At 30.7% G+C, this 22,904-nt stretch overlaps 4 protein-coding genes across 6 annotated transcripts; 1 reads left to right on the top strand and 3 right to left on the bottom strand.

Annotated features, from left to right (window-relative positions):
• Positions 1–10,007: 10,007 nt before the first annotated feature.
• On the bottom strand, positions 10,008–11,856 carry LOC116772968 (JNK1/MAPK8-associated membrane protein). The gene is made up of 4 exons (XM_032665305.2): positions 11,506–11,856; positions 11,223–11,432; positions 10,721–10,890; positions 10,008–10,576 (listed from the first exon to the last, which is right to left on the bottom strand). Exons 1-4 carry the CDS (start codon positions 11,736–11,738, stop codon positions 10,296–10,298), a joined length of 894 nt encoding a protein of 297 aa, XP_032521196.1. The 5' UTR covers positions 11,739–11,856; the 3' UTR covers positions 10,008–10,295.
• Positions 11,857–12,706: 850 nt separating this feature from the next.
• Positions 12,707–14,646, bottom strand: LOC116772965 (UDP-glucosyltransferase 2-like). The gene is made up of 4 exons (XM_032665302.2): positions 13,777–14,646; positions 13,463–13,685; positions 13,158–13,377; positions 12,707–13,039 (listed from the first exon to the last, which is right to left on the bottom strand). The coding sequence occupies exons 1-4, from the start codon at positions 14,602–14,604 to the stop codon at positions 12,739–12,741; spliced, it is 1,572 nt and encodes a 523-aa protein (XP_032521193.2). The 5' UTR covers positions 14,605–14,646; the 3' UTR covers positions 12,707–12,738.
• A 395-nt stretch (positions 14,647–15,041) lies between these two features.
• Positions 15,042–18,536, top strand: LOC116773115 (cyclin-dependent kinase 20). Its single transcript, XM_032665510.2, has 7 exons — positions 15,042–15,328; positions 15,401–15,589; positions 15,660–15,781; positions 15,858–15,972; positions 16,054–16,281; positions 16,399–16,506; positions 18,398–18,536. Exons 1-6 carry the CDS (start codon positions 15,131–15,133, stop codon positions 16,483–16,485), a joined length of 939 nt encoding a protein of 312 aa, XP_032521401.1. The 5' UTR covers positions 15,042–15,130; the 3' UTR covers positions 16,486–16,506; positions 18,398–18,536.
• Positions 18,428–22,652, bottom strand: LOC116773114 (transcriptional adapter 2B). 3 transcript variants are annotated; one of them, XM_032665507.2, is made up of 10 exons: positions 22,303–22,651; positions 22,161–22,220; positions 21,943–22,084; positions 21,564–21,781; positions 21,024–21,096; positions 20,742–20,895; positions 20,355–20,562; positions 19,567–19,643; positions 19,170–19,302; positions 18,428–18,571 (listed from the first exon to the last, which is right to left on the bottom strand). In XM_032665507.2, the coding sequence occupies exons 1-10, from the start codon at positions 22,411–22,413 to the stop codon at positions 18,428–18,430; spliced, it is 1,320 nt and encodes a 439-aa protein (XP_032521398.1). In that variant the 5' UTR covers positions 22,414–22,651. The 3 variants fall into 3 exon arrangements, with proteins under 3 accessions (XP_032521398.1, XP_032521399.1, XP_032521400.1); XM_032665508.2 differs by having other exon boundaries at positions 18,436–18,571; positions 19,567–19,638; positions 20,340–20,562; positions 22,303–22,652; XM_032665509.2 differs by having other exon boundaries at positions 18,436–18,571; positions 19,567–19,638.
• Between the last annotated feature and the right edge of the window lie 252 nt (positions 22,653–22,904).

Genomic DNA, 22,904 nt, shown 5'->3' with positions numbered 1-22,904 from the left:
GTATTTATTTCAAAATATATACAATGTAACCTCTGCGCACGTATCGTTTAATCTGAAGAGGTCTCAGTACAGGAACTAGTTTCATTTAAGTATCAATATCTCATAACATACGTGACTGAATTCAATTCCATGTCTAACGTTGAACTAGGATTACAAAAACGAGATATTTATTAATTATAATTCCATTCATGATTCGTCCTAAAATAAAGATTTTTATTCAATGAAATCTTTATTTCATAAGTTACAAAGTGGGAGCTATGACTGTGAAAAAAATGATAGTACTTAGAAAATTAACCAACAAATGTTATGCTCACAATGAAAGCAGAATTAGGGTAAACATAAAGATAGTATTGCTCTATCATAGTAGAGAATAACTTAGAAGTAGACGTAGAAAAAGTAGAAGTATGTAGTGGTCTCCCTGTAATCTATATGATTCACTATATAGGACTTTGAGGTAGTTTATTATTAATGAAGGAGTATGTTTTTTTATGTAAAGTCTTTTTATTTCCTCTGCTTTTAATGTGATCTTTATCCCATTTCGCCAATCGGTACTAAATAAAAGATTTAAAGTATGAAATAAATTTCTAATTCATTGACATGTAATGAACATAACACTTCTATATAACGAAGTTTTGAATATATTCTACATATATTTTTTTCTTATTTTCATGTATGACAATAAATTTCTTATGTGACGCAACGTATCGGATAAATGTAGAGGACCAATCTATTCGCAATCTCGTTTGTGAAATCACGAACGAAGATTCACAGGGCCTGTAATATCTATATAATATTTTTCATTACTTCTTTAGTCCCAGTACAAAATCGTTAGATATAGAAATAAATAAAATCTCTTTAGAAAAAATTTGCAAATTATCATTTCTTTATTTTTTTTTCTATAGTCTGGAGTTATATAATTCATCATTGAAATACATGATCAGTCGTCATGTTTTTCCCTAAAAAAAAAAACAGGACTGAAACATGAAAAAAAATATCAAAAGCAATTAAATTCATATTACGTACATATATTTTTGTCCATTCTATAAAGCTAGTTCTCATACTCCTATCACAACTGAGACTTGTATATAACTTTGTCTTTATTGATATAATATTATTGTTAACCAAGGATTACTACTCAAAATTAAATCGCCAAAACAAGCTCTAAAATTGTTTTATTTTATATAATATATGCAAATAAAAAATACACCTTACATACCTTATATATAAAACATCAATTTCAAACGAATATTATACCCGCTTATCCAATAAGCAAAGGTACTTTACAATTTTATTGCTGAAAGTAGCGCTGCACGAGTATCTAATCTTGATACCATTGAAGAAATGATATAAAGATCATATTTGGAAAAGATTACGTCTACGAGGGTATCGAAAAAAAATTGTACTAACTTTTACTGTACGATATAAGATACAAAGCGATTTATACTAGTATTGCAATCAACTATATCACCACAGCTAGTTCACGCCAAGTCAAATCAACTACGATAGTTACATATGATAAAAAATTACACTTCTAAACTAATCTTATACTGACGACTACATGATCGCCCGCTGTTAGAATAAACTTACATCTTATTGCTTGGTTGGTATCAGGAATCTTCTGGTAAACACAGCCGGACCTTGGTTAAGCGGTGTAGGCAGGCAGCGGAGTAGGAGTAGGTAGCGGAGTAGGCACAAGTTATACAATTTTATCATACGATTACGCCTCGACGATGTTCATTTACTTTTAAATAACATACAACACTTCATGTACATAACCGTCCTAATAATCTTACTTTACAAATAACATATAAAAAATTGTTGAAATTCTAACATACCTCAAAGAAAAAGAAGTCTGTTTGTTTAAATATGTTAAAAGTAATGACTAAAATTTATTCAATACATATTAATAATATTTAATATCGAATAATATTAAAGAAAAATCTTCATTTCACTGATACAATTTATACATCATTACAAATTGTGACTGTCTCACAAATACATATTAAATTTTCATAAAACTTTATTAATAAACAGTAAAGTTATTTTCCTGTTCGAGAACTACGAATTCCTTCAAATGCTTAACGGTCGCGTCGGAACAAAGCTTCCGCCCCAATCATCAAATGCTAATAAAACATTAAACAAATATAATATTCCAATAACCAACCTATTTCATTCTCAAATAAATCATTTTGTGCCTTATAAATTCTCTAGTTTCATATTATAGTGTTATATTTGAACATTTTATGTATTTTTTTGGTTCCTAAACCTATGTCATCGTTACGCTTTGTGAGTCTTCATTTAACATAATCTAAGCTAGAGCTCGCCATTTCATTTGTTTTATTTTTTAACCTGGCAACAAAAGCTTTACAATCATAATCAAAATTTTTAAAAAAGGTTTCGTAATATTAAATATTTTCTAAAACCAAATATTTGTTATAATATAATATATTCTATTTAATTGTTTAACTTTAACAACATTTAATAAAAGTCTGATAATAATTAAACTAACTTACTAAATTCTATATCACGATGAAAATCAAATATTAATAAATGTCGTGAGGAATCGCATGAAAACTTGTCATTTGTTACAAGATTGATATGTTTATTATTTTATACTTTTAACAGGAAAATTTAATAACAAATAATATTAAAAATATCAAAGGAACCGCAAAGGTAAGTCCTGTTAAGTTGTGAATTATATTGTAGCACAACTTTACTTGGGAAACTGCCAGTGACATCGCTGTCAGACACAGCTCAATAACTTTTCATTCGTGAACTAGTCAACTATGTACATTCTATATATATTTTAAACTAGCCGACATGATAGAAATGGTTGTGCTGTCAATTGTTTTTTTTTTTTTTATTTATGTTATGGCTTCATTCATACTGCTGTCAAAAGTTATAAGAATAAAACGACTGGCAGGAACTTTTGACATAAAAGGTATAAATGTGTCACAGACTGTAATTAAAATTTAATATTAACGAAATTTTAAGGATATCCAGGATAAAATTAAATTAAATATATTGTGGGAGAAGTAACAGGAAAATAAACGTTCATCTAAATTCTAAATATGCAAACAATTTTAATGCAGAATTAACAAATGTTAACAATAATTATAACAAAGTCTGAATGGCTGTGAGTTAGATATGTTAAAACACTACCAGTATATTATCTGACGCCAGTCGAGTAAACAAAATTTATTTTCATTCACAGCATCGTGTATCATGTTGTTTAACTAATATATCCTCATTTGTAACAACGATTTACCAAATGTATGTAATTAGTATTTCAGTATTTGAATATGTATTTTCAATTAATGTCCACTGCATACGTACATATTTAAAACATCTGTCAAAACGGCAATGACATTGTAATATTTAACTAATATGTATTCAAAGAATTATTAATTACGATTGGTAATTAATTATAAACATTGGCACTGTCAAGGTTTACGAACGGCCATGAAATTATGATTTTATGGTCGTCTTCAAGTCACGCATGAGTACTAGGCTTTGCTTGCTTTTTTTTTAAATCACCAAAAGCAATGGCGGGATGAGTGATTTATAAAAACAGTTAGTTTTAATTATCTGCATTTATAATAGAAGAAGTTGAATTAGATTTAATATGCAGTAGGCGAATATAATACATTTATCGTTCACGTCTTTAAGTTTTTGAGCGATCTTGACAAAAGCCTTAGTACATTGGAGACGTAGAAAGGTCAACATTTTTTTCTTCACTGTTTTTATTGTTAGCTGTTAAACATATATGTATGTATTAAGTTTTATGTAAGCAAAATTCCTGCAAATTTATATCTGCATATGGCTTAAGCAAGTGACCTGGTTGACCTGATAATAATTATTATTATAAAAATAACCCGCTTAACAATATGATTAACACAGGAGTAATATTGGTTTAAAACCTGACGGTTTTAACCTGAGCACGTCATAGACGTTTAATCTAGCTTTATTCACTATGGAATAAAGAATTCTTCGGAACTTAAAATAAATTCTTAATTATTTACTCCAACAAAATGTTCATTTATAATGCTATTCTAATAACTCATCGTACTTCGGAAGCACTCGATAATTGGGGATTACAAACACATTATTTTCGAAGTACAATTTTAAAATCAATACAATATGATTGCTTATTAATGTCTCTCTGTTTGATAACAGAATGAGTACACATTAAATTTCTCTACAGCTCTGTAAATTATCTTTTTTATTATATTCTAAACGACCTACGAATGAACTCCCTGTATTGTTAGGGCTACTTAAAAATGTCGCTCACCAATATTTTTTTTATTATATTCTAAGCGACCTACGAATGAACTCCCTGTATTGTCGCTCACCAATAATTTTTTCATATATTCTTTTTAACTGGATATAAAAATCGTCTCTTAAAATTATTTGCTGTTATAACAGGTAAATATACACTATCACGTCAGAAATGGAAAAATCGGCCCGATTTGTTACAATAACTGTATAATGTAACAAAGTAAATGAAATTAATTATATGAAGCTAATAATACAAATTAAATTTTTGTTATAAATGAATAATGTAGTAAATTAAATAACGTGACTTTTAAAAAATTTTACGTAATTAGTGATATTTAAAACAAGTCCATCCATGCATTGCGTTTATAAAGAACGTGTAAATAATATTATAAAAAACAAAGAAAAAATCATTTAAAACTACAAAATAAACTCATTTTACATATAACAATAATGAAATATAAAATAAATTAATTGACTAATTGAATCTATAGGTAAAATAAAGTAAATATTGAGGGAATCTAACCTGAATAAATTTATACGAAGCCCTTTAAAGCATTAAAAGGTAATCATGTTTTGGTTGGATTTGGTATTCTTTATGTTTCACATAAATGATTTTTAAATGAAATCAGTAAAAAATAAGTCACTAAGCAGTTTAGTCCAACGTTTCTTACTTGTTGTTTTTTATTTTATATTTATTTGAGTTTATTTCTTATGAAACAGTAAAAAAATATGAGAGAGATATTGAATAGATTTATTTCAAATTAAATTCAAAACGTCAAATCTATTTGTCAAAAATAATTGACAGTATAGGAGGGAACAATGTTTGTACCGCAAAAACAATGTAGTGTTGAATCGGGTTGGACTTATTTGGTTCTTATTAAAGACACTTACATAATTTACAAAAAAATATTAACACAACAAACGTTTAATAAATGATATTCCTCTGTTATCATAAGTGAATTTTCACGTCTGTCTGTCTGTGAGTTGTTTTTGAAGCTCGTTAGTGAATTCTGACGATGAAGCAATTTCCGCTGTCTGACACTGTTACTGCTGATACAGAACGATCTATTTATCGATTATTTTTACTTCACTTATATCTTAATTTAATACATTTTTGACATGTGTAAATTAAATCGTAATATTCGATGTCACATTGCACTCTTTTAGATCATTGAACATTCAACTTATTGGTAATTTGTTTCAGGTTTTTTTTTAAATAAAGAAATATCTTTTTTTTACAAACGTAAAAATATAAAGTGAAAATTAAATTAATTAGAAAACATTTAAACTAAAAAATGTTAATACTCAAAACTTGAGATCTTTACTAACTACTTTATATTATAAATATATAAATTTTAGTAAAACCCAAAAATTTGTGTTTGTATGTCTGTAGGTACTTGATCTCGATTACGGAAAAGCTACTAAATCGTTTTGGGTGAAATATCCACATGCACACAACTAAAATAATGAAATCTGTTACAAAAATCATACGGGATCATAAGAATATTGAAGATTAAATTCATTAATTAAATCTGTGGTAAATAATTATATTTGTTTTTAATAAATCTTACTTTCACGAAATTCTTATTAATTTTCACAATAGGTTGAATATAACTAGTTCTGAGTGCCCATGTAGCAATGGACAATTAAAAAAAAACATTGTTACGCTGAGAAAAACTCAGTGATAAAGTAATCATAATCTTAACAAGGCTACCGCATGTATTATATTCTATTTTTATTCGCCAAGGTGTTCAAATTAAGTACTAATTACAAAAAGTAATTATTTCTAAAGACAGCTATTGTAAAAATGTAAATGTTAAGGCTATGTACCTACTCAACAAAAATTTTTTGTTTAATTATTCGAACAAATACCAGCGGCGAGTAGATTAAAGGATCTCTTTATTGTACAGGAATAATAATACCGCAATCAACGGGAAATATAAAAAGGGAATTCGCTCGGTTCGCAAAAGTTTTAATAACAGGTGTAGACACAAAGGCCGGACAGAACTCCGCACTCCTCGCTACTTCAACCTACAAATGGAACATTCATTTACGCCACGAGCGACGGAAACCAAAATATTTGTTGAGCGTTTGTTAACGAATGTAAAACTATGAAAATACTAGTACGGTAGTATGGATACGTAAATAATGAAGCAATGGTAGGATATGAATATAGGGTGAATAATGTTATTCCTGTGTATGAAGTCGAATAAAGGTTTTTTATGTACACGTTAAGAGGAAGTAGCCAAATTCAGGACTTACGAGTTTTTGATCTCAATGTTTATAAACAGTTTTTACGATAACACGAAATGTTATCAATAAAACGCTTTAACCAGCACTCTCACCACAAAATTCCATCGCAGACTAAAGACTTAACGTTCGCAGTTTTTCATACATTAACCTAAATTGCGAACATTTATGTGTGACAAACTGGAAACGCTCCGTACGTAGTGTGACGATGGAAAACTTGTGGTAAGGCTACTATTACTATTTAGTTTGGTAATGATGAAATATATGATAAGAGTGCACATTCACAGGAACATAAATAAAGCAACAGGCGTATTCTTTGGAAGTTCAAGACACGAATTAAAGTTAAGAACAATAAGTCTAATATGTCAATAAATCTATTGCAATTCCATACTAGCTGTTACCACAAATAAGATTTTTGAAACACTACTGCTTAATCCTTACATAGTAATAGTCAAGTTACCCCCTTTAAATGTACATACCGTGGCATGCACACCATAGATTCAAATAAACACTCCTTACCCAACCCATACTACAACTACATAGTTTAATTCTTACTTACATACTTTTAATCGTACATCACGGGATATGAATGTTTACAGACATTTAATTTCATTTTATTTACGATTTGCTAAAACTGTTAAAAGTGCAATTTTTCAAATTAAAAACTAACATTTTCGATCGGCCGCTTCCCAGCCAAAGCGGCCGTATGCACAACTACTCGGTGCATATATTTCATACAAATAATCTCAAGGCCGATCTACAAATCTCGTGTTGTACGCAGGAAATATTTGCATGTCTGTGTGCAAAAACTATGCATGTGTTAGGGCTCGGAAGGCACTGCTTCCTTAACCCTACTCGCTTAAAACGTCACAGAAACTGAGTTGACTATCAAATGAAATTTTATAGGGGACTTTTTAATTTGTCGGTATACCGTTCAAATATTTTTTTCGAAATTTTGTTATTATTGTCTTTCTAAGCGCAAGTGAATAAGTTTTAATTAGATAATTAGTGAATTTATTAACAAATTATGAAAAATTATAGCTGTGAGTTTTATACTGGTGTGTGTCTGACAAAATTAATTACGAGTACATTTTCAATGTTTTCGTTTGATGATGAAATTACAAAGGGAAGATCTGTGACCAGTTTGGATTTAACTAAAAAAAGGTATGTCACTCGTTTTATTAAAATAACTATTATGATAGTTATAATCTAATGGCAGGTTGTGTACACACAAATAAGTTATTTTGTTTCCCATGTTTGTGGTTTTAAAATAATAATAATGAGAATGTTTGTATCTCCACTGAATATTCCGATTAAGGTAACTTTCATAAAGCGGTGATGAACAGATCGTAATCGTACTTTCGTGGCTCAGAGGTAGCTGATAGATTTATAAAATATATAGATGTTAGTTCTGATCACTGCTGTAACTTTATGCCTGAATATTATGAATGTTTTACTGGAGCAAATTATGATGAAAATGTGTATTTTTTTCCGCCCCCATAGTGATAGATAGGAAAAAAATAATTATTATATCTACATCTTTATACATATTATATTGAATATTATTATATACTTCATTATTTATGGAAGCTGTCGTTTTGCGGTTGAATGTCAGTAGACCTAGACAAAGGATATCCAACACAAAAAAAAAAAAAGAAAAATGGCTACGGCGGTTTTTGTCGCGGTCCGAAAATGAAAAACGTTTAATAATGAGATCGCCTTTAAACGACCCGACTCCCTTTTCATTTTGTTTTGCTTATGTATTTCTTTAATCTGTGTTCTCTTTGTACAGTAATTACAATAACCGTTTTGTTTGCGTCTGTATTCTTTATTAAAACGTCCTGTGGGAGAAATGGAATCCAACTGATTCTATAGAAAAAGTAACGATAAGTGCTGATTTGTATTTATACAGAAGATAGTATCGATTTATTTTAATAAAAATTATAATCAGATTTTAGGTATAAGATAACTGTTCTTATATGCTCGACAATTTTAAAAAGTATTGCAAAATAATCACAATCTATTTTACTATGTATCTACAAACATTTAACTTTCAATAATGCTAATTAGTTAGTTATTAGAAAAATATAACAAAAATACCTATTTCTCTTACATTTTTTAAGTCATTCATTACATTGTTACTTAAGTAGCACTGTCCATAATATTATACGCGTTTGAGTCTTATACCTAATCAAAAGGAAATCATTCTTGAAAATACTCTGTATTTAAATAGACAGACAAAAATTAAGTTTAAATTTTTAAGGATTTTTACATTGTTTTCGATTGGACTACTGAGAAGCAACAAAAAAATTGTTTTTAACCCACATACAATGTGTACAATCACAGTTTTTAAAAGTTTAAACCCGACTGGGAATCGAATTAAACAATTTAAAAAAATTGTAGAACACCAGATTTGTTTTGATTGCGTTAGTATGAAGTACGAGATAGGTTAAAATTACTAACCCGACTGTAAAATAAGCCTACGAAACGGAATAAAAATGTAGTTCAATAAATAACCAAACACATATATAAGTTGCCAGCAATACATTATACCTTGCTAAAGGTAGTTTAAGTCAAGTAAAGACCTCAGCAAGCTGTTCTTATTAATCAGCTCTGCCCTTATTCTCGTACTGATGCTTTTTTACACGTAATACTTATGACCATATGTACTCTATGTACCCTTTTCTTAAAATGTAAATATAAAATGAAAAAATGCCTTTATTTAAGAATGATTAGGGTTTTTTAATAATTTACGAATTGTACTCTATCGGATGATTTTACATCATGAAAATATTTTATTGAAAGCACCATCTATCGTCTACGTCACGAGACTTCAGACAGTTAACTAACATGACGTATTACCGCCGGAAGTAGAATATTTTTTTGATATATTATAATCCACTATTCGTAATATCAGTAGTAAAACTCAATATCTAAATGAAATAAGTAAATTTTTCATATCTGGTATTAGTCTTTGTCGCATTGTCTCTTAAGACATCAGAAAAAAGGTTCAGTTTTCAATTTTGCATTTTTATGCTAAGATATTTATTTATTATTATTTAGTTAATTCTTAGTATAAAAAGAGAATGAAGTTGTGGTGGCCTGTAGATTTAAGGACCGCCTCTCATGCGTCAGGGCGCAGGTTCGAAACCTGGCAAGTACCAATGTTATCTTTTCCGAATCATATGTACTTTCTAAGGGTATTTAGACACCACTGACGGACGGTGAAGGAAAACATCGTGAGGAAACCTGGTCTTATAATTTCAAATTATAAGATTGAAATCGCCAACCCGTCTTGAGCAAGCTTGGTGATTAATGCTCTAACCTTCTCCATGTGAGAAGAGGCCTTTGCTCAGCAGTGGGCTCCGAGAGGCTGATAAAAAGTGATGTCTTTTTCGAAACTAAATGAACTTAGAATATAAATTGTACATTTTTATTAACTAAGTAGATTTTTATCAATTTTAAAATACAAAGAACCATTTATTTAATTATGATTTAATAAATAACATCTATATTTTAATATCAGCATAATTCTTTTAACCTTACATCTACATGGATGACATTTTTGTAAAACAGTTTTGTTGCATGTCTGTTTATTAAATTTCAATGCATATACTTTTTTAAAAATGCACAGATTAAAAATTATTCCCTCGACACAATCTCCTACCCTAATCTATGACGCCCAACTCAATCTCCATTCCACCTCCTCCATGAGATAACAGCCCGATGATGTCTACCAACCGCTCCTTTTTCAAGGACACTTTGAATCAATCATTATGTATCTTCATTGGATCGGTAAACTGAGCGGTCAGGATATAGAACAGAGCTGGTGTCGGTACAAGTGTTAAGTACCATAGCTCTTTGAAACCAGTGAGCGATATGATCCCATACGCATGAATCAACCAATGTCCAAGGAGTATGATTAAGTTTCTGACATTTGTAACCGATGACATCAATAAAGCGGGAGCCGATTGATCAAATTTGATTGAGAAGTGCGATGCCGAAGTTATCATTGATATTATTATAACTATGTATGGGAAGGCACAATCTGAAAAAGACGGTGAAAAATGCTTTAATTTTTAACCTTTTATGGTAAGCAAAAAAACACATTTCATTAGTAACATTGCCATAACAACCATTTAAATGTGTTAATTATTTTTTTGTGTGTTTTTTTGTGTGTTTTTCTACTTACAAATCAAGCCGGCCGCAACTGTATGGATAAGTACGAGTATCGGGTAAAAGTATAGCGCACAATATATAGCCTTTTTCCCCGAGTTTGTGTTATGCCAGGCCAGTAGGAACGGACGTATTGTTACCGTCATCAGAAGACTAAATGCATAAATCAGGAGCACTAGTGTGTATCTACAATATAAGCACAAGTGATTGTCTTAAATGTTTTCTAATTACAGTAAACCTGTATTAATGTAGTAACAATAAAAATATCATTTAAATAGACTAAATACAGATTAAATAGACCCCTTAGTATTGTAAATTTTAATATAAGGTTTTATTTAAGGCGTTATCTGTTAATAAAAATTAAATATAAATTAAAACATTGATTGTAAATCAATCTTTGTCTGTTTAAAAGAAATTACATTAACCCATACACATACATATCCCTAACAGCTTATGATATAGAAAGATATATAACCTTGCTATTTCAAATAATGATTATATATTTTTTTATAACTTACAAGGGATACACAGCTTCCTGTGTGCAATGAAGAGTCTCCTTATAGTCTGGTTGTGGATTGTGCAATAAAGTATACCAATCTGATAAAGCTTTTGGTGTACAAACATGAAGGATTATAGAGCCAGTAGGTGGTAAAACTAGCAGTGCTGCAAGTGTCCCTGAGAGAATTTCAATAAATGCACATATATGCTGCGCTGCCATTGAGCTTTTGCTGTAATGATAATGAGCACATTACAACCATTAATCAATTTTGTAGGATTCATTTGATATGCATACTGCCTCACCGATCACTACTTGCAACCATATCGATAAAAAACCAATGTAAAACTAAAGGCAAAAGAACCATAAAGCCCAGGTATTGCCAATCGTATAATGTTGGTTCATCAGTGCATTCAACGCAGTAGCTTGTATCATTAGTGCGAAAACCCCTAGGACATGCACCACATTCACTCCAAGAGCCATCATCGAACTCTGTACGCCCGCAGTAAAGGCCCGGGCATGTCCTTACGATTGACATTGTTAAGTCCTGAATATTTAATCGTTACAAAATGAAACCTTTGAATTTATTGGCATAATAAAAAAATTCTTCACATTTCATACTATGTTATGACTTTTAAATAAAAGGAAAAAAATGAAATTTACTTTTCTGTCACCTGTCACTTTTGATAGATTTGCCAAAATATTCTTTCGCATTTTTTTTTACCCTATGGCACAGGAATTGTGGAATATTTTGCCAATGATAATCCTTTACAATCAGTATGCTTTCGAATATGAGGCTTAACTTATTAACTACAGTATTGGATTTATTGGTGAACCCTTGGATTCGTATTGTGTGATTCTTCCGCTAGTTGGAGTTATTGATATATGAGGCGCTCGATACTTTTCAGCAGCACCATACAGTATCGGGACATCGGCTTTAGTTATTATAGGCAGCATACTCTAAAATTAATTTGGTGTTCCTTATTTTAAAATATTTTTTTATAATTTGAAACACGCGCTTTTCAATTTTCATTTTTTGGATATTGTCACCCTAAATTACTTGATCTTATCTTTTCTATGGGATGTCGTTATCACAACGTTATATTACTCACCAATCTGAAATGCCGCTAACATCTTTTATAAACTTTATTTAGTGTCTTCTAGTATAAGTATTCTTTTTTAATCATAAATCAAAATACCACATGTGAAAACTAAAAGACCTTGATATAGGAAAACAAGGAGTCTGTCAATATTACTCTTGAAACAGGCAGCATTATTTAAACCATGTTCCACACAATTATAAAAAAATTTGCATATCCAAGATAATAAAATAGAAATTTTAGATTAAAAAAAACTACTCAAAAATTTATACTAAAAACCCCGAATATTCTCTTAGAAAATTGTACAGTCTTAGCAATATTTAATTCTACGAATCAACATTTAAATGTCTTCGATGGTGTCAAAAAAAGTCTTATTTTTTATAAAGAGATATTTATTAAAAAACATGTATAAAATTTTAATTCATTCATTCGCAAATATTATAATGCTTTAAATTTTCCCGATGTTTTAAACCTTTGCAAGTAACGAACTTTTAAACGTTTAATTATATAACACAATATAAAATACGTTAGTGTGACCATAGTTAGTAATATAGATATTACAACACCGAATATATCGAGCATGTAGTATTTGATGAAACTAAGTCCTACTGCTGGTGATCGTAAATGTTTACCACCTCCGTGTCGTAATACATATTCCGTCCACCATTGAGCATTCTCTGGCCCCGATATTAACGGATCCACGACCATACTTTTTAACTTGATCATTGCATTTTTATAGCTGTAAAACATAAATTGATTTATGATTTAATTTAAAAAAAAATGAAAGCGGAACATTTCATTTATGACCAAATTTTGAATTTAATGTACATCAAAGAACAGATAGATCAAATTTTTACCTATCTGTAGATGCAACTGCATTGATTACTTCTTTCAGTTTGTCCTTGTCTAAATAATTTACATCCAGTACCTCTCCTGCTCCATAGCGAGTTATTTCCTTAATAAATACCGCTCTAGACTTAATAGTTGGTAAACCAATTATTGGAACTTGATAAAATAGAGCCTCTTCTAGGGAACGTGGACCTCCATGAGTAATAAAGGCTTTAATATTAGGATGTGCTAAAAAAAACAAAGAAATCTCATCTCACATTTTAAAAAGTACGAGAAAAATTTTATGGCTTTATATAAATTAATTTAATTGTACCCAAAATTTCTTGTTGAGGGAACCACGCATTCGCTAGAACGTTGTCTGGTTTATTTATCATAGTCGTGTTACCAATTTTCCATAACACCAAATAAGGCAATTCTCTGAATGCATCAGCTAATGTCTGTAAAATATTATCAGACAGGTGTTCAGATTCCTGCAGGGCCCCTAAACTAAAGTAAATAGCTCCTTTCGTGGCTGAATCTAAAATCCCATTGAGATCCTGAAAAAATAATTATTTCGCTCTAACTTTTTTACTACGGTGTTATTTTCAATACGAATATATGAATATGAAAAATAAAAGAATACTTTACATCCGACAATCCAAAACCTGGTTTAATATGTAGTCGATCAACATATTTAATGCCATATGATGTGGGTCTGTTGCCTATCAAAAGAGGATTTCCAGCAACAAATAATAAATCGATATCATATTCAACTTCAAGAATATTTCTTTTAAGCCCAAAAATCTTTTTAGCTGCTATTTCACAGAGGGGGAGATAATTGTTATAATATTCATGTCTTGTTTGAAAGTAGCGATACAACTCGACAACTTTCTGCCAACGCGTTAAGTTTCTATAATTCAAGGTGTTCACGTCTGGATACAGTATTGGATGTATTGGTGAACCCTTGGATTCGTATTGTGTGATTCTTCCGCTAGTTGGAGTTATTGATATATGAGGCGCTCGATACTTTTCAGCAGCACCATACAGTATCGGGACATCGGCTTCAGTTATCACTAGATCGAATTTCACGTTTGGATTAGCAAACAGAGCTGTCATAGGCTTCGATGTTAGTTGCGTTACAGCAATTTTTATGGAAAGATCATTTATAGCTCTCATTCTTTTGTAATAGTCATCGGTGTTGGTCATTGTGATCTTGTATTCGTCCCAATACTTTGCTGATTCTTGAGCAACACTTAACTCAACAATTCGGTCCACATCTGGATAGTCAAAATATCCAGGATAAGGTGTCATGAGAACCACAGTGTGACCTTGGCGAGTTAATAGTGAGACATATCCTCGAAAAACAAGATGATCGGCAAACGACAGTGAAGAGAAAAGCGCGAGTATTGATGCACTTTGTGCCACGTGGCAAAAATATAAAAATAGCAAAACTACACTTGTATTGGATAACCACATGTTTGAGCTAACGAGTACATATAACCGTTTGAGACGAACGTTGGCATTAAAAGAAATGTAAAGGATTGTCGCCCATTCCCATTCACTATAACAGTTGAATCAATATTTAATTCAAACATTTACAAGAAAAGGTTAAACATAGATTCTTTTGTTCAATTCTCATTGTTGTGTTGTTTTAGTAAAAATTGATTTTGAATTCTCTTAATTACAAGGTTAGAGCCCTAGATAACGATGATGTAAAATAATCTAGAAATGCTATGCAACTAGAAAAATTATCGATAACAATTTTCGGAGACATTAACGTGCTTAAATAGTGTTAAATAAAGTTGTCCTGACTAAGACAACTATTTAGTCATGTTGTACTATTCAGTCTAGAAGTGCTTTCAAACATCATCAATAACTGTTTGTACTATTCCCAGTCTTGGTAACCCTTAGCAACTGTTTATTACCTAAGCAATGTCACTATAGAACGGGTTTTGATTTATAGAAATTAATAATCTTTATATCATTGTATAAGAACGTTGACATGGCGAGTAATATAACAAATTATTCCGTCCTGGGACGTATCGGTGAAGGAGCTCACGGACTTGTATTTAAGGCTCGGCATCTTCCTACTGGTCGTGATGTAGCTTTGAAGAAGATTCTAATAAAAAATTTGGAGGATGGTATTCCTCTTAATGTAATGCGAGAAATAAAAGCACTGCAGTTACTTCGGTGTAAATATGTCAGTAATTATGTAAATATTGCTTTGGGAGTAAGTATATTTCTCATACATAAAAAAACCTTAATTTTGCAGGTAATAAAATTATACGATATGTTTCCCCGTGGAATGTGCTTAGTGTTAGTATTGGAGTATATGTGCTCTGGATTATGGGAAATGCTACATCAAAAACAACAGGAGTTGACACTACCAAGAGTGAAGACTTACGCCCAAATGTTACTGAAAGGGACACGTTACATGCACGCACACTATGTTATGCATAGGGTAATTTAAGAGAACCTAATTTGCTTACTATTCATTACACTTTCTGACATACACTATCTATCATTTTAAGGACCTTAAACCTGCAAATTTGCTAATCAATCATGAGGGTATACTTAAAATAGCGGACTTGGGACTTGCTCGTTTGTATTGGCCTGATGGTGGAAGGCCTTATTCACATCAAGTAGCGACGAGGTAACATTCGTATCAAAATACTTTTCTTAAATATTAATCTAACGTGTTTATTATTTTATATACATATGATTTTAAGATGGTACCGCGCACCAGAACTTTTATACGGCGCTAGATATTATAGTCAAAATGTAGACATATGGGCTGTCGGATGTATTATAGCTGAAATGATCACAAAACAACCGCTTTTTGCAGTGAGTGTTGAGTTGTATGGGAAATGTATATTGCTGTATTTTTACTTAAATTCGATTAAAATCTCATGTAAACTATTTCAGGGAGAGTCTGATATTGAACAATTGGCAATAGTCTTACAACGTCTTGGTACCCCCACTGAGGAGACGTGGCCGAAGCACTCGGAATTGCCGGATTACCACAAGATAACATTTCCCGAATCATCGCCTATGCCGTGGACGGAACTTTTACCAGGAGTCGAACCTGACGCTATTCATCTCATCAAATCTTTCATACTCTACGACGCACAAAAGAGAATATCAGCTAAAGAGGTTTGTGCTTCACATATCATGAGATAAGGGTTAGTGCAGACTATTCTCTTAGTTAATTTCGTTTTAGGTTATGTTGACACGGTTAAAATATTAAAACTAATAGGGTTTTCGTTTCAGGCTCTAAATCATCCTTGGTTCCACACTAAACCACTGCCAGCCGCACTCGAGGACATGCCCAAAGCCAACACAATCAAAACAAAATGACGACAAATAAAACAAATTCGTGTAAGTTCATTTTTATACCCATGACTTATGAATAGGAAGTACTTTATAAACTATATAATGGTTGTACTTTAAACATATATGTACATTTTGAGCCAAATCTTTACTATAAACATAAAAAAAATACTTATTATTATTTATTCATTGTTAACGAGCACTTTAACAAAAGAATTTTGAACTTTTTTTTTTTCACATAATTACAAAGTAACTTAGATTATTTAATAATAAGGGAACATTTAAAACTATATATGGTTATATCGAATATTAATAAATAAGACACCATATAACTTAAAATGCAAAGAATATTAAGAGATCATGACATACACAATTCTTTCGATGAAAGTTAATGGAAGGTGTATAAAGAATAGCTTACTAAACATGATTGACACTTAAATTGTACAAATGAGACAATTATTTTAAATTAAAAGATGTAATACAAACAGATACTCCTTCAAATATATATATATATATATATATATATATATGGCAAAAATTTTAAATACCTGTCATTCTAGACATTATTACCATGGTAAAATTTCTAAGACATTGGCAAAATATTCCAGTGTGAATACGGCCATAGAATTAAAAAACTGTGCTAAATATTAAGCAAGCACCGATTTTGTGTCTTCCCGATATGTCAAAGGAATTCTGTGCAGATTACACAAATGGAAGCCAAATAAGAAGAAAATTAATTTCCTATTATGATCTAACTTTGGCGGAACTATCTTCTGTGGACTGATAATTTTTTTTTTTTAGATTTTTTTTAATATACACATATCCCTTACTGTTATATTGGAACTGTAAAATTAACTAACGACCTCACCTATACAAAACATATTGATAAAATCTATATAGAATAAAAATTGACCCAAGTATGTCTATATTAAAAACTACAATGTAGTTATTTATAATCTGTTTACCTTTGAGTTTGCAGAATCATATTAAAAAAAAATTTTAGTATCTACCTATTACCTTGATGGTGCAAACTCCATCAGGTATTGATTTCAGTCTAATAAATATAAAATTTAGGTTCTATAATTTTCCACATACAATCTTCAACAAAATGTATACTCGCCTACTAACATTAACAGTAGCATATTTTTTTTGTATTTTCTTAACTATAGTATACAGTTTTACGATATCGGATTGCTTACTGTAACTTATTATGGATGAAGCAGACGAATATACAATCTCTAAAACCTTATTCCTTAATAAATCCACATTAATGTTAACAAAATTGCTAAAACTTTTATTTACACATTTTATATATATTACTCTATGAGAGCTTACCTTTAAATTAATTTTATATTAAAAATTCGGTAGCAATATTAGAAATTTACTAAGCCATTCTCAAAATAAGGGTTTTTAAGATGTTATTACTTCAATGTAATCAACCTTTTTTTATCTTTAATGACAACACTACACTCACAGCAATTTGCAAGTATATAATTAAAGAAAAATAATATATTACATGCACTAAAAATAATATCAAAGTATATTAAAACTTTTTTTTGGATGAGCTTTACTTTAAAATTATATTAACATCTTGTGACATAGGCGACATTTAACCTATTTAAAAATCAACTGGTAAATCAATATGAAAGATAAAACTTGTCTGACTTTCTTTAAACAAAACCATCAAAGTGTATACAATACTAAAAATTTTCTATAACTTAAATTACAATATGGTCCAATGCACACTACACTTTGAAGTCTGACCGAACACTATTCACCAATCATGATTGTTATGCACAAAATACAGTGCACTTGCACAATTCAACTTGAAATAAGGTCTAGATGTCACTTTACATTGTATATTCCATCATTATTTCACATAGTTAAGGTTCGCTTCACACTACCAGTAATATGTATATCAATATCACTAATATTATAGTGCTATGCGAGGTGCAGTGTGATGGTGCCCTTAATGGTGAAGCCACCCAGCATTTGACAAATATTTCCTCACTGCTCTATCCACATCAGCGTCAGGGGACTGAGCTGGCTTACGCAGTAACACTCCCTTTAGTGTTACATACTGAGTGGCGGGCAGATTGAGGGCTGTACATAACTGTAAAGATAATTGAATCTATTGTTAACTAATATAAATATTTGTTTATTATTTTAGAACTTTTTGACTTGTAAAATATTAATTTGTTCAAAGAAATCATATATTAATATATAATACAATAATTACATGTTTAAAACATGAAATACTAGTTTGATTCTACAATTTTACCAGGTATATAAATCAATCTCTACAAATCAATCGTAACAAAAATTTTAAAAGTATAATGAGAAATTTAAAATATTAATATTAAAAATATTAATATTTGTAACACTCTTATTTCCTTTAATAATAACTGTTTGTTGAACAACTAAAGAATTATATGTTTTGTAAAGATATATAACACTTATATGAAAGTTATATTTTGTCCTGACTTTGATCATACATATTGGATTTGTTCCATGACCTCATACAAAATACAACAGAACAACATGATAGTAATGGCTTAATTACGTCCTATATTTTATATTGATGTTTAAATTAATTACTGTAGTTTTATCAAAATCCGTTAAGTCATTTAAAAGAGAGCAACGATCTATACACTTACAAACTTTAACATTTATATCAGCATATAATATATAATGATGTGACTAAATGGTACCTGTATTTCATTAGTGGTCAGCAGATGTGTCGAGCATCCTGCGCTGCATGAGCTCTTTCTGCAACATCCACATGCGGTACTTCCTTCCCGTGTGCACTTTGGGCTGGTGGAACTTGAGCCGCTTTCTACGTCTCTGTTGAAAAATATTTAATGTCATCATTTGATTTTTTTTTCTTTTATATAACATTTTATAATATATTGAAACATATTTCTATTTCTAAACTAAATTAGTGAATAAACAACTTAATCTAATAATCAGCTTCTCAACTAATGTCTTTGTTGTTTGTATTCCATACGACAATAAGTGAATTTTAAAACTTTATTTACAGTGCACGAGAGGCAAATTAGATACAATATCTTCTAGTTCATAAAATTATATAGAAACTGAAGTTGGTACCTTTTTCTTAGCTGCTGCGGAGTGTTGGTCTGTGTTGATTCTTTTGTCTGTTGCGCGTCCAGGCACCCACTGCTGCCCTGGCGAATATAATCGTTATTCGGAATCAAACCCATACCTAGTGACAACTAACACTGCTAGTGGATACACTTTTTAAGAAAAAAAATATATTTAGAGATGATAATTCAACTATGAACCCAAATCCAAACTCTACGTACTATTAAATCTATTTATTCCATGCAAACAACACTATTCGCGAAAGCGTAAGCGTATGGAAGATATATGAGACGAATTTCAAACATGCAGAATCATGATAACAAACAAAACTATTAAAAATAGGTTGAATGTTAAGAAATAACGAGAAACGATATAAATATGATTACGCATAAATGACAGTATATATTAGGGGAATTTATATTATGTACATCACAGACGCCGTTTAAGATTCTTGAATTAGAAATGAAGTGTTTGATGATTATAGATCGTAAAGATATTTTCAAGCCTACTATTGTAAAATCGAATCTGATTGATATATTGTAATTAATTATCTGTATTCTATTTATATATATGTATAACCATGTTAAGGCAAAACTAATGTTTTCGGATTACTACGCGTTATAATATTATTATTATTACTTTCGCGTATTATTCCGGAAAGAATAGTTTTATTTAAATGAATACTCGCGAGAGTCTTAGTTCTCATAAAATTATTAGGTCATGAATAGATGTATCCTATATGTTCAGTGTTGTATGTTGGGCCGTGCGAAGCGGAGTACCATGACGCGTCTCACGTCGATGTGATGCGGATGTTTCCTATGCGCAGCGTGTTGTTCGTAGTGGGCGCATTCCTCGAGTCGGGTAACGCCGGCAAGTCTGTATCGATGAAGCTCAGCCAGGCGGACTCTCAATTCTCGTTCCCTCCACAGACCCGCTACCACGGCAGCCTGCTCCGAACGACCGTAGAACTGTGCCGTCCATCTAAGACGATCAGTAAACTCCCTGGAAATTCATAAATTCAGAATTTATTAGAAAGGCCTGTTGCGGCAAAATATAAAAGCTTTTTATACTATTTAATTCTCTGAATCCTATAGCTGCTGGCAGACACTATAACTTCTTTTTGGATGCTTTTTTATGCTATAAAATATATTTTTATTCATTTTGGATGGTTTAATACTTACTTTTTTTCTTTGGCAAGTTTTCCAAGGGTTTTCTGTTTATTTCTCTGATTGTTGAAAAATACTGACACCAGTTGATAATCCCGTACCAGCCTTTTCCGTCTCGTCCTTTCCCTCAACCTTCGAGTGTAAATATCTACTTGCGACAACTTCAACGCTAAAACAATGAACTGAACTATAACATAATAATTATATTACATCGTGATCTGTAAAATAGAATAGAGCATGTTTTTTTTGTCCTCAAGATCTTTACACTTACCACATACCAAGAACATATTAACTTACCAACATCCAAATTGTCATCCTCGGGGTTCAGAGACAATGTTGATATTAATTGCTCTGCTTCATGATCATGCTCCTTAAATAGACACAAATTTAAATTAGTTAATAAAAAGTAACAAGTCGATCAACAAAGATGATGCAATTTTACTCTGAAATTAAGTCATTTAAAAGATAGATATTGCATAAAATGACCTTGGATCTTAAAGCTTCTATAGGTAAAAGTGTAGAACGAGTTCAGACTTAAGACTGTAAATATGATAAAGGATTTGGAGAGTAACCCACCAAATTCTCAAATGTTGGAGAGCGTTACATATTAAATATGTTTATTATTTCAAGATTATGTTCTAAGGAACAGATTATATATAGATTATTAATTGTGTTTATACAGTAACATTTTCCTTTACAAGAATGAATAAAATTATACTTGTATACATATCTCAGCCTATTCTGTTTGTTAGTCTGTTAGTAGTTTTTTTATTATTTGTCTGGACTTTTGGACATACATATTTAAATATATGAAAAAGTAAGTTTATTATTGCATACCCTTTCAAAATCATCTCTGTTTGACATATAACCGAGCTGGGCCGCTTCATCAGCAGTTATAGCTAGTGGTGGAAGTCTTGATACTGCACTAGGACTCAGTGGACCTTCATCTCTATCAGCGCAGTGGAGTGAGGGCCGACTAGTGCTCTCCACATTACCCCATGTAGCCCGACCTATACTACCCTCCAAATACCTAGTAATATACTCATCTTTGGCTTCTGTAATAAATAATTTTACAAATTTATATAACCGATGTTCCATGTACAAATAGAAAATTAGGAATGTTACCTATTTCAATCAGTATAATTTTTATAATTATCACAATATAAAAACTATATTGTTTTCATGATTAAAATTTGGATTATATTTTATAAATTACCTTCTGGTGTTTTTGTTTCTATATGCTTAGCAATATCTTCCCAATTTCCAAATCCAAACTGTTCTATAGCATCTAGCAATCTTACTTCTTCATTAGCAGACCAACTAGTTCTACCTAAAAATATTCCAAAAGCTCCAGAGTCCTAAAAAATAAATAAACTACCAAATCAGTATTGTTTTATTTATTTTATAAAGTAGTTATTAAAGTGGAAACTGTACCATAAATTGATAGGAATGGTCATTTTTGTGTGGTCCAATTTCAGCTCCAAGAGAAAAACACTGGGAAAAAATATAAAGTTAGGATGAAAATTCAAAAATTGCGCCAAAACTATAAACAAAGATGGCAACGATGCTACTTTACCTGCAAACAAATATCAAAATCTTTACATTCTGCACATCTTACACGTACTCCATTGATTTCTTCTTGACAATATGTACAATTATATTTAGCATAAAGATCTGAAAACGACATTTTCGTTTTCTAACATAGAACAATTATGCGTTGGCAAACTTGGCAGTTCTCCAGAAACTATATACCGGCCATCTTTTAAACAGAGAATAAATTAAGAAACAGATTAAAATTAAAATTTCTCTACCACCACTCTTGATAAACACTTAAAAATTGTTTTATCTTTCGTTCGTTGTAATTAATCGAAGAACTAAATGTAATACTGTGTGTCAATTACTACCTTAATCGAAATGTTTAGCGTTTTTACTTTGTGACATTTATAACAATTGTTGAAACAAAACCATAGACAACATCTCATGCTGGTTTTGCTGAAATCTGTGACAAATATGTAATAATTATTATAAACTTAAAACTGTATCAAAACGAGAAACAGATTTCTGTTACAAATATAAAGCTAAATTCATTAATAATTGAAACGAAATCTAAAAGATACTTAATATAAATTATTATTAATGCTGAGAATATTTCTTATTATACAAAATGAGTAATAAAAT

The sequence above is a fragment of the Danaus plexippus genome (assembly GCF_018135715.1).
Source record: "Danaus plexippus chromosome 18 unlocalized genomic scaffold, MEX_DaPlex mxdp_20, whole genome shotgun sequence".
NCBI lineage: Eukaryota > Metazoa > Arthropoda > Insecta > Lepidoptera > Nymphalidae > Danaus > Danaus plexippus.
This window is presented reverse-complemented; position numbering and strand designations above follow the sequence as displayed.